General features: G+C 59.5%; 1 protein-coding gene across 1 annotated transcript; it reads left to right on the forward strand.

Moving 5' to 3' along the window:
- Window positions 1-874: 874 nt before the first annotated feature.
- Window positions 875-9,417, forward strand: P2RX6 (purinergic receptor P2X 6). Its single transcript, XM_061169246.1, has 12 exons — window positions 875-1,011; window positions 1,678-1,828; window positions 3,529-3,600; window positions 6,465-6,540; window positions 6,731-6,824; window positions 6,918-6,998; window positions 7,076-7,217; window positions 7,306-7,415; window positions 8,772-8,865; window positions 8,934-8,999; window positions 9,168-9,245; window positions 9,334-9,417. The coding sequence occupies exons 1-12, from the start codon at window positions 878-880 to the stop codon at window positions 9,415-9,417; spliced, it is 1,182 nt and encodes a 393-aa protein (XP_061025229.1). The 5' UTR covers window positions 875-877.
- The last annotated feature ends 2,239 nt before the right edge of the window (window positions 9,418-11,656 follow it).

The following is an 11,656-nucleotide window of genomic DNA, read 5'->3' on the forward strand; positions in this document are numbered from 1 at the left end:
TACTTCCACTCTGCACTCGCGGACACCGAGGCCGAGACTGCGAGGGCTGCGTCGGGAGCGAGGCCAGGGGATGTGGGCGGACCCTCCGGTGCATCGACCTATCGGATGCGACGCATGGCGAACAGGCGCCCGCTGCAGCCAATAGAGAGCCTCCCGGGCGGCAGTTGCCCAGGCGACCCCGAGTTGTTGGTTGCTGCGGACAACGCTGCGGGCCCGGGCTGACTTTGACCCGCTCGCAGCCAGGACCGATTGGCGCGTGGCGGGCTTGTCTTCCCGTCGCCGTAGGCGGCTCCAGCATCGCCCCCTTTCCACTCCAGAGCCTGGGGGTGGGGCAGCTCCTCGGGGGCGTCGCAGAGGAGTCTGGGGGACCTTGCAGGGCCTGGCCACCTCCTCTCTGGAGCCAGGGTCACGCTCCCATTCTGTGGGTCCCAGCTCTCACACGCTCTAGTGTCGCATATGTTGCTCCCTCCACCGAGAACATTCCTCCCCAATGCTGCTTGTTGAACTTAAGATCAGCAAGTGTCAGTTCAGAGGTTGCTTCTTCCTAAAGCTTTCCTTGTCCTCCTCTGGGCCCATGCCGCCCTCTCACAATACCTATCCCACCTGTCATCACCCCAAGGAGGTGAGGCCAGAGGGCAGTGGACAGAGACTGCTCCTCTCTGCGTGCCCGGGGCCCAGCAGAGGGAGTCTGAAGCGGATGGGAGGCCCAGGGCAACTGGGGGTTGGGCCTGGGAGGTGGAGGCTGAATCCTGTCCAGAGTGTCCCTTTAATAGCTGCTGGCCTGGCCCAGCTTGGCGCCTGCTTTACCTCCCGTTCAGCTGTGGCTGCAGCTGCTGTGCTGACTCACGCGCCCCAGCCGCCGACAGGATCTGGGAGCATGGGCTCCCCAGGGGCCGTGGTGGGCTGGGGGCTTCTGGATTACAAAACGGAAAAGTACGTGAAGACCCGGAACTGGCGGGTGGGCGCCTTGCAGAGGTTGCTGCAGCTGGGGGTCATGGTCTACGTGGTGGGGTAAGAGAACGGCTCCTGGGCGTGCTAGCCGGAGGGATCACGGCTGGTCCTGCTGGGCTGAGGGGTGAGGGTCTGACTCTTCAGGGGCTGGGCTGGTGGTTGTGGAGCAGGGCAGGAGGTGGGCAGAAGGAAGGCTCTCCATCTGTCTAGAGGCCAGTGGGGTGTAAGAGCAGGTTGTGTGCTTGGGTGCCCACCTGCATCCTTTCCTGTGCCTTGTTCCCAGCCCCATGTTGGGCTTGGGCACAGAGCAGGATGGGCCCCCATCCCTGCACAGGAGGCCCCCGGCCGGCAGGAGGTAGTCCCTGACACTTGTGAGAGCTGAAGCACTAAGGCCCCCAGTAGAGACCACCAGTTTAAGCTGGGTCGGGGTAGTCTTTAAAGAGGAAGCTGGATCTAGGCGGGGCAGGGGGAGGGGATTGGCTGGTGAAGGAGGTGGTGGTGGGCATCTCCAAGCCCATGGGTGCCTGGTGAGGGTACTGGCTCTCCTATGCATGGCCGGAGCCTCTGGCCTGTGCAGGGTGTTTGGTGTGGGAAATGAGGTGGGGAGGAGGTGGGGCCCCCGAATGCTGGCCTGGGAGCCTGGAGGGTATGGGGGGAGAGACTGAGCAGGTGGTCCCAGATCTGCCGTGTGCCGGGGACATACCATACCGCCTGTTGCCTCCTCAGGTGGGCCCTCCTCGCCAAAAAAGGCTACCAGGAGCAGGACCTGGACCCCCAGATTTCTGTCATCACCAAACTCAAAGGGGTTTCTGTAACCCAGATCAAGGAGCTGGGGAACCGGCTGTGGGATGTGGCTGACTTCGTGAAGCCGCCACAGGTGGGTGACTTGGTGCTGCTGCCAGGTACTGGCACCTCTGATACCACCCCTGCACCAAGTGTGTGCGAGAGAGGCATGTGATGCCAGAGGGGGTGCTGATGCTGTCACAGGGCCACGCTCGGGAAGGGCCTTACAGAGGAGTGGTGTCTGGACAGGGCTTTCAAGGATGTGTAAGAGGTTTCCGTGTGGAGGAGGCGATGTGTCGGGAAGCCAGGCCAGAGGGATGCATTTACAAAGTCTGCATCTGGAATAGATAAAGAAGATGTGGTACATGTATACAATGGGATATTTCTCAGCCATAAAAAAGAATGAAATAATGCCATTTGCAGGTACATGGATGGACCTAAAGAGGATCATACTACGTGAAGTAAGTCAGGCAGAGACAGACAAATACCATATGATACCACTCATGTATGGAATCTAAAGTATGACACAGATGAACTTATCTATGAAACAGAAACAGACTCACAGACATAGAGAACAGACTTGTGGTTGCCAAGGGGGAGGGTAGTGGGGGAGGGATGGATTGGGAGTTTGGAATTAGCAGATGCAAACTATTATATACAGGATGGATAAACAACAAGGTCCTACTGTATAGCACAGGGAACTATATTCAGTATCCTGTAATAAACCATAATGGAAAAGAAAAAAATAAATTAAAAGTCTGCATCTGGAAAGGAGAGGAGTGTCTAGGAGCTCAAGGTTTGAGCTTGAGGGTGGGGTCGGAGGGGTGCAGGGTGCCAGGACCTGGAGCTTCCTGGACGCCTCCTCTCTGACCTGGAACACTGCTGTCGAGTGCTCCTCCTCTGCCCCTCCCATGCTGCATTTCCGGCAACTTATCCCTCCACCCGATTGTCCACAACCTCAGTTTCCTCCTGTGTCCTGCTGATGCCCAAATTCTAACCCCGGTGACCACCTGCCCTGAGCACAGCTGCCTCCTGGGTGCACACCCACCACATCCAAAGAGAAATCATCTCCCTCTCCCAGTGTGGCCTTTTGTCATCCAATGACATCCACCAGTGCCGAGGCTGGACCTGCTGGATGCCTTACCGTCCCTCCCTCCTGTTCATTCCATTTCTTAACAGCTTTCACAACTGCTCACGCCATCCCTGGATGGCTGAGGTCTTCTGGTGGGTCCCCATGCGGCAGCCAGGCTGAGCCTGCCAGCCCTTACCTTTGACCCTTAGGAAGCTTCCTTTCATGATGGTGGCCACCAAGCCCCTCTAGATCCTGACCACCACCACGCCCGCTGCCTCTGCCTCTGCCCAGCCCTCGTCTCCCCTTCCTGGGCATGCATCCCCCACACCCGCTGAGCTCTCGTGTGCAGCACACAGGTGCCAGTCATCTTTTGTCCAGACAGAGCTTACGTCCGGCTCCCCTGGCCCCTGGCCATGCCTGCAGTGAGGGGCACACCTCCCCACTAGCCTGGATCTTCAGTGCCTGGAAGCAGGAGGCTCTTGGAAAATTCTGGTTGAGCAACTAAATGAACGTGAGAGGCAGACATGGCCTCAGAAATGGCCAGCAGCCCAGCCAACCTCCCATCTCTGCCTCCCTTGCCTCACTGGAGAGCGTTTTCCTGGGGCTCAGGGCTGATGACCTGATGGGGCCAGGGCCCCTTCCCACACAAGCCAAGCTGCCGGCTTCTGGCATCTCCCGATGGGAGCAGGGAGCAGAGACCAACCCTGACACTTGTCTTCTAGGGAGAAAACGTGTTCTTCTTGGTGACCAATTTTCTTGTGACGCCAGAACAAGTTCAGGGCAGATGCCCAGAAGTAAGGCTGCCTGAGGGCTTCCCAGCGGGTCCCTAGTTCCAGAATATCTTGCTGCTGTCCCCCGTGAGGTGTCCAGGCCCCTCCCCATCCTGATCCCACCTCTGGGCACTCTGGAGGTTGTCAGGGTAACACCCAGAATGGGGCACAGTGCTCAGGTGGGCTCTTATAATAGCAAGAGGCAAGCTGGGGGACTTCCCTGGTGGTGCAGTGGTTAAGTATCCACCTGCCAATGCAGGGGACACGGGTTCAATCCTTGGTCCCACATGCTGCGGAGCAACTAAGTCCCTGTGCCACAACTACTGAGCCCACGCGCCACAACTGCTGAAGCCCACGTGCCTAGAGTCCATGCTCTGCAACAAGAGAAGCCACCACAATGAGAAGCCCGCGCCCCACAATGAAGAGTAGCCCCCGCGCGACACAACTAGAGACAGCCCGCACGCAGCAACGAAGACCCAGTGCAGACCCCCCCCCCCAAAAAAAAAACCAGGCAAGCCCTTTTCTACGCACAGCCTCTATTAACGTGTGCTGGGGCAGCTTCCATTTTTGTGCACAAACAACACACTCCTGCTTATGCTGTGCTCAGGGTCCCTTATGGTCTCTGGGTACTTTTCACTACAACTGTGGTCAAGCCCGTCTTCCTGCCATCTTCAGATCTATTTCTTATCCAGAAATGCAGATCCTCCCCCTGAAATCTCACCTTTTCCCCTTTCCTAGGGATGTCCCAGGGATCCAGCCTCTGTCACAGAGCCCACTGACTCTTCTCTCCAGCTGTGGATTTTTTTCCAATTTTTTAAATTGTGATAACATACATGTAACTTAGAATTTACCATCTTAACCATTTTTAAGTGTACAGTTTCCTAGCTGTGGATTTTGTTTGAACAGTCAGGAACCAGGACATAGCCTTGGAAGCCTACCTCCATGGTGACATCTTTCTTTAATCGAGGCTAAAAGTTAATCGCTTGCTGGGCTGGAGAGTAACTGTGTGGTCCCTGCCCCTAAGTCCTGGTTGTTGGTCCCACCACAGTTGCTGGGGATGTCACAAGTCCCTGGTCGGCCCCATCCTCAGAGGAGGTGATGTGTGTGCACTGGGCAAACTCACGATGTCCTTCCCTTTCCAAATGCTCAGACGACGCCTATTTATTGTTCAGTGTGTGGACTGTCCTGAAATTTTTCTGGGGCCATGGTTCTGCATTTTCTGGAATCCATGGGATTCCTCTTTGCCCTGTGTCCCGGCTTCTGGCTTGTCCCATGAAACTGACCACCAGATCTGCCCACCCGGCTTCCTGAGAGCAGCTCCTCTGAGGGTCCTGGTCATCTGGTCCCTCCCAGCACACCCACTGTGCTTCCTGTAGTGTTAGAGCTTCAGAAACCTGCTGAGCCTCCCCCGGGGCTGCAGAAGTCCAGCCCGCATACGCCAAGGAGCTTCTGCACAGACAGCCCAGCCACAATGCCAGGTCCTGTGACAGGGGCAGAGGCTGCAGCTGGGAGCCCCAGGGAGGCGCCTCCTCTGCCAGCCCAGGGCCTCAGGAAGGGTTTCCCACTGGACTCAGAGGCTCAGTCAGGATCTTGAGGCTGTCCAGGCAGAGGGGGCTGCATGGGCAAAGGCCCCTGCTGTATGGGGTGAGGCACCTCTGGGGTCACCTGCTGCTCAGTGGGGTTGGAGCCTCTATTTGGACTGGAGTGGAAAGGGTGGAGCCCAAGATATCAGGGCCCCAAGAGCCCTGCTGTGGAGCTGAGCTTGATCACAGGAGCATGGGGGGCGCAGAGGGGCTCAGGGGAGGGGCGCTTCATCTTCTGTGCCTTGGGAGGGACGATTCGGGCTGCTGGATGGAGGAGGATGAGGCTGAGATGGGGACCCATGTTGGTCACCATGGGGTCTGGACAAAGGAGATGGTGGCCCAGCCAGGGTGGAGAAGAGGGGCAGATTCAGGACACAGGTAGGGACAGCAAGGCAGAGCAGGTGGCTCCACACTGTCCTCTGCCCTCTAATCACATTTGGCTCAGAGCCCCTGAGCCCTTCTTACCACCGGATGCTGTGTCCCCCCTGCTGCCCCTGAACTGGGTGCCCTGGGCAGCAGCGTCAAGCCTCAGCCGGGACAGAACTACAGAACTGCGTCCGTGAGGCTGTGCCTTCCTTTCGGGGCCTGGGACCCCCGGAAAGCTCACCACCTTCCCCTCTTGGCTGATCCCCAGAACTCTGTGTGCAGGCACCTATGTCCCTGTTTTACAGAAGAACCAGCAGGAAAGGGAGGAGCCTGTGTACTTCCCAGGCCCCTCCTACCAGGGCCGCCCCCTTGGTCGGCCCCCAGCACCTCCGCCCGGGCATGAACTCACCTTCCCCACCGTCCTGCCATCTTCCCTGTTCTGTCCTCTGAATTGGACCAGAGGAGCTGGGCCTGGATGAACCATTTCTTTTTTTTTTTTAATATTTATTTATTTATTTGGTTGTGTGGGGTCTTAGTTGCGGCTCGCCAGCTCCTTAGTTGAGACATTCCAACTCTTAGTTGCGGCATGTGGGATCTAGTTCCCTGACCAGGGATTGAACCTGGGCCCCCTGCATTGGGAGCGCAGAGTCTTATCCACTGCGCCACCAGGGAAGTCCCCCTGGATGAACCACTTCTGCCCCCTGCAGAAGTAGCAGGGCAGGAGTCTTGCTCGGCCTTGGAATACAGCAATCGCACCCCTACCCGGCTGGGGCTGTTCGCCCCCCCCTTTCATTTGCACCCTCCAGCTTTCTCTTGTGCCCCCAAACTCAGGGATCCCTGAGGGGCTAAGGCAGGGAGGGGCGTGTCCCTGGGGACTGCAGGGCAGGTCACGGAGGAGGCATCCCTTGGCCCTTGGCAAGTCTGCTCTCTCACCCCTAGCACCCCTCCATCCCGCTGGCTAGCTGCTGGGCCGACCAGGACTGTCCTGAAGAGGAGACAGGGACCCACAGCCACGGTAACCGGCCCCCCCAACCCCCACCTTGCAGTGCTTCCACTGGAGTGGGGGCTCCGGGGGCCTGGTGGGACCCTGGGTGGCTCACCAGTGCACATGGTGCCTCTGCGTCTCTCTGTCAGCGGCCCCCTCCCCACCCCTCCCCAGGCCCCATGGAGATTTGAGGGCCTGGAGTTTGTCTTGCATTTTCAAGGCATAAAAACGGGCCAGTGCGTAGTGTTCAACGGGACCCACAGGACCTGTGAGATCCGGGGCTGGTGCCCAGTGGAGAGTGGTGCTGTGCCCGTGTAAGTCTCCCCCCAATCCTCCACCCCTGCCCTAGGACCACAGAGCCTGCCACTCACCTCCCCCCCACCCCCCCCGCCCCCCCCACCCCGCAGGAAGCCCCTGCTGGTCCAGGCCGAGAACTTCACGCTGTTCATCAAAAACACCATCACCTTCAGCAAGTTTAACTTCTCCAAGTAAGGTGGGGGGGTCCTGGCTGGCCGAAGACCCTCCGTGTCCCCTGCCTGGCCTGACCCCTGCCTGCCCCTCTCAGGTCCAATGCCTTGGACACCCAGGACCCAACATATTTCAAGCGCTGCCGCTACGACCCGCGCTCCAGCCCCTCCTGCCCTGTGTTCCGCATCGGGGACCTCGTGGCCGCAGCTGGAGGGGTCTTTGAGGACCTGGCGCTGCTGGTGGGTCTGTGGAGGGGGCAGGGTTCTGGGAGGGCTGGGAGAGGGCCCTGGGCCCCAAGCCGGTGGAGCAGTGCTGTGCTGTGTGCAGGGCGGTGCCATGGGCGTCCACGTCCACTGGAACTGCGACCTGGACTCCAGGGGCTCTGACTGCCAGCCCCACTACTCCTTCCAGCTGCAGGAGCGGACCTACAACTTCAGGTGCGGCCCCCACTGCCCACCTGCTCCGAGCCAGGCTCTCGTCTGCCTGTCCTCCTGTGGCGGCCAGGACAGACCACCCCTCCCAGAACTCTGGATGCCCGCTGTGTGTGGGAGGGGGGCCCAAGGGAAGGAGGAGGTGGTCTCAGCTCCACGACCCCCAACACAGGTTCCATCCAGCCTCCCTCCTGAGCCCTACCCCCTCCACCCCGCACCCCCTGCTGCTGCTGGGACCCCTCCCCCAGCCCCTCCTCCCCCATCCTGCCTCCAGCACCTCCCTCCACTGCACAGGGGGCTTTCTTTTTTACTTTTCCCTTAAGGTTTTATCAAAAAATTTACAAAAATCTATAGAAAAGTTCAAAGATTAGTACCGTGAACACCCATATAGCTGTCATCTGGGTTCACCAGGGTTTTTGTTTTTTGTTTTTACCATTTTGACACGTTTGCTTTTTCTCTCCTCTCTAGACTGAGCTGGATATATTTAGATAGATTTCAAACCAAACCCTTTGAAAGTAACGAGCAGATGTCCGGCAGACACTCACCCCTCCCCAGGGTGTCCTGAGAATAAGGACCTTTCCCAAGTGACCGCTGTCCTGTTGTCACATTCAAGAAATTTAACATTGGCAGAATGAATCTAATATTTAAATTTCCCCAATTGTGCCAATAATAGTCCGAAATCTTTTTATTTTCCAATCCAGGGTGTACTCAAGGAACTTGCATTGCATTTATTCTCATGCCTTTGAGTCTCCCAAGCAGACCTTCCCCTGCTGCTGCCCAGTGGGATCCTATCTTTCTGCCACCTCATGTCCCCTCGTCACTTGCATGCACACACACGCGAGCACACGCGCGTGTGCGCTCGCGCACACACACGAGCGGACCTTGCCTGGACTGGTTTCACTGACCTCCCCTGCCCTTTGCAGCTATATGGAGCTGGCCCCCACCCATGCTGTGCTCCCCTTAGCTCTGTGCTCTCGCTGGTGCTGCTTTGTCTAGAACTCCTTCCTGATCCCTGGAAAACCAACCTGCGTGTCCCCCACTGCAGAAAGCCTTCCCTGGTTCCTAGGGGAGAGTGAGCTCCCCCCTCTGGACCCTCACAGCCCTGGGCCTGCCCCCCAGCTCCCCCCGCCCCCACTGCAGGTGTCTATTTAGAGACCTCTCTGCCCCATCCCCTCAGCAGGCAGGGAGCTCCTGAGAGGCGGGTCCTGCTTGCTCTTTCCCTGTATCCTCAGCAAACAACCCAGGACTCAGGTTAGGGCTGGGGGTTTGTGGAGTCAGTGGGTGAGTAAGATGGAGGCCTGGGAGGGCCAGCCTGGCCGGGAAGCAGGCAGAACAGGCCACCAGACTCTCTCCTGCCCCCAGGACGGCCACTCACTGGTGGGAGGCCTCGGGTGTGGAGGCCCGGAGTCTGCTAAAGCTCTACGGGATCCGTTTTGACATCCTCGTCACTGGGCGGGTAGGTGGGCAGGGGCGGGTGGGTGGGGGGTGACAGGCACGGCTTAGAGGCTCACCCAGGTCTCTCAGGCAGGGAAGTTCGGGCTCATCCCCACGTTCATCACTCTGGGCACAGGAGCAGCTTGGCTGGGCGTGGTGAGTCTGGCTAAAGTGGGCTCCCTCTGGCTTCGGTGAACATGGGCCCAGGCCCATCCAGTGGCACAGCCGAGCCCCCTGACGTTAGGTCTAGTTGCGGGGAGGTCTGGGGAGGTGGCGGGAGGGCGGGTTGGGGGCCGGGACACAGGTCAGTCCTGCCTCTCCCAGATCACCTTCCTCTGTGACCTGCTGCTGTTGTACGTGGATGGAGAAGCTCATTTCTACTGGAGGACCAAGTATGAGGAGGTAAGCTGCCGGCCTGCCTGGCCCCTGGGCTCTGCTACACTTCTGGGGAACGTCGGCCTGAGCCCTGACCTGCTGTCCTCATCTGCAGGCAAAAGCTCCAAAGGTGACTGCCAGCCCTGAGCAGACAAAACCGGCATCTGCACCCCTGCACCTGGCTGCCCAGGCTCCTTAGAGGGGGCCCAGCGCCTGTACCAACGGCCAGGGCTGCTACCAGGAGCTGGACACCAAAGCCTTGGCCCTGGCCCCCGCTTGCTGGCCCATTCCTGAGGCCTGTTCCCTGCTGTCGGGGGTCGGGGCTGGGAAGGGAGGGGCCTCGCCTTGGGAACCTCATGGATGGAGCCCCAGCAGGACCAGGGCAGGGAGTGGGAGAATTCCATCCTTCAACTCCCAGGCACACTGTCCCTACCCTGACTCTGGCCTCGGCAGGGTGCTGCCCAGGGAGCAGCAAAAGCCGCTATTGCACAGAGACCTGCAGCGGAACATGTCCCAGGGCGCTGGTCACAAGGGCTCCAGCTGTGTCTGGAGAACTCTCTCCCAGCTCTGTCACCAGGGCTTCCAGCAGCGGCCCACTCACCAGTGGTCAGCACAGACCCTCCACTGGCTGTGCAGACTCCAGCCCTCTCCCCCGGCAGCACCCCCATTGTAGGTAGAGCCCCCACCCTCTCAGCGCTGTTCCAGGGTCTGTGCTGCCATAGTATAGAGCAGGGTAGAAAGAGGTCTGACAAGAGGGCTGTCTCTGCTGCTCTGGTGCTGGGTGCCTGGGGCTCGTCCCCACCCAGTTTGGGGAGTCATCCATGGAATTCATACTGGGGCAGGCAGATGACCCAACCCACTAGGACCCGGCAATGGCGCATGCACCAGCCCTTCCCGGTGGCAGCCCTCAGACTGTGGAGGGCTGGGATTGGGAGAAGAGGATGGAGAAGCTGAGTTGGTGGTCACTGGGTCCTTTGGGACCGTCTGTGTGCTCCTTGGTGACACCCAGCCCAACCTCCTGGAACTTGTGGGGGTGGGGAGAATGTATATCTGGAATTCACTGCTACCCAAGGCCACACACCTAAGAACCAGCCCGAGGCAACTGCTCGAATGAGGCCCTGTCCTTCGCTTCGGGTGGAGCCCAGTGGCCAGAAGGAATGCCCCAAACAAATTCCAGAGGCCCCGGCAGGCTGGCCTGGATCTGGCTGTGACATCCTCACAGGGTCTGAGTCCTGCCCACTGGAGAACTCCCCATGCGGCAGGGAGCCTACAGCTGGGAGGGAGGTACTGGCTGCAGGGGTCTGACCCTGTCTTGGCTCCAGGGCAGCGGCAGGGGTTTGGGAGTACCCACCTGGGAGGCGAGGGGCTGCTTTCTCACGGGGCCCGGTGACCAGGCATGCTGGCCGCTTGCCGGGGCAGTGACATGGGCCAGCTGGGGAGGGCAGGGTTGGGGTTCAGGCTGGGCTAGCATCTGGAACCATCTGGCATCTGGAGCCTCAGCAAAGCCTTGGGGTCCCTGCTGCCTCTCAATCCCCAGAGCAGTGTCCCTGGGGAGGCAGGCCACAAAGGTCAGGGTGAGAGAACATGGCCCTGAGGTCTTTACCGGGGCGGGGTCCCATGTACTGGGCCCAAAGAAAGCTGATGTATGGCTTCAGGGTCCGGGAGTAAAGCCTGTCGACAGCAGCTTCCTGCATGCTTCTTAGAGGCAGAGACGGGAGCTAGTGGTGCCTGTGGTGGGCACAGCACCACCTGGGAGACCAGTGGGCAGTGCAGGGTGGGCCTGGGGACCCCACCCCAAGGACCAGGGGGGCTGGAAGGCACTTGGGGCAGGTTCAGGCTCTTGCGCACCCATCCCCTGGGGCAGCTGGAGAGCAGCACCAGGGTCTGAGCTTGGAAACAGCTGCTGCCTCCGTCTGCACACAGTGCGCACCCCAGAGTAGCCGCGCGGGCACGTGGATATGTGCTTGAAGCTGTGTGTGTGCCTGTGTGGGTGTGCCTCTGCCTCCCCAGGCAGGCCTCAGGCACATGCCATGCTCTGGAGAAACCAAGGGGACCCCGAACTCTGCTGCCCTTTCTAGGTGGCCTCCTTGGGGCCCGGGCACTTCTGTCTGGACCCATCCTCCAGAGGAGGGGAACCTGACACTGCCCCTCTGTACCTGGTGCATATGGGTGTATGTATAGCGCCTTCTGAGCAGGGCAGAGGGCACTGGCCTGAGTGTCCTCGACCCAGGGCTGTCCCAGGGCTGGCATCTCCCCCTTGCAGAACTTCTGCACCTTTGCTTTGCACTGGGGACAATCGCGTGGTTCCTGGGGACAGGTGAGGACTCAGTGCCGCAAAGAACAATGGACACACAGGCCACATGGCTGGCTAAGCAGTTATTATCATGGATCCCTGAGGCTGGGGCTTCTTCCCCACCCGCCCTACCCCACCTGCCCAG

Source organism: Eubalaena glacialis, chromosome 15, assembly GCF_028564815.1.
Source record: "Eubalaena glacialis isolate mEubGla1 chromosome 15, mEubGla1.1.hap2.+ XY, whole genome shotgun sequence".
In the NCBI taxonomy this organism is placed as follows: Eukaryota; Metazoa; Chordata; class Mammalia; order Artiodactyla; family Balaenidae; genus Eubalaena; species Eubalaena glacialis.

Bases quoted from the DNA above. Each gene is read 5' to 3' on its own strand.
- P2RX6 (XM_061169246.1), top strand. From the start codon at position 878: ATGGGCTCCCCAGGGGCCGTGGTGGGCTGGGGGCTTCTGGATTACAAA. The intron at 1,012-1,677 runs GTAAGAGAACGG...TTGCCTCCTCAG, and splicing joins GTCATGGTCTACGTGGTGGG to GTGGGCCCTCCTCGCCAAAA. The intron at 8,866-8,933 runs GTAGGTGGGCAG...CAGGTCTCTCAG, and splicing joins ACATCCTCGTCACTGGGCGG to GCAGGGAAGTTCGGGCTCAT.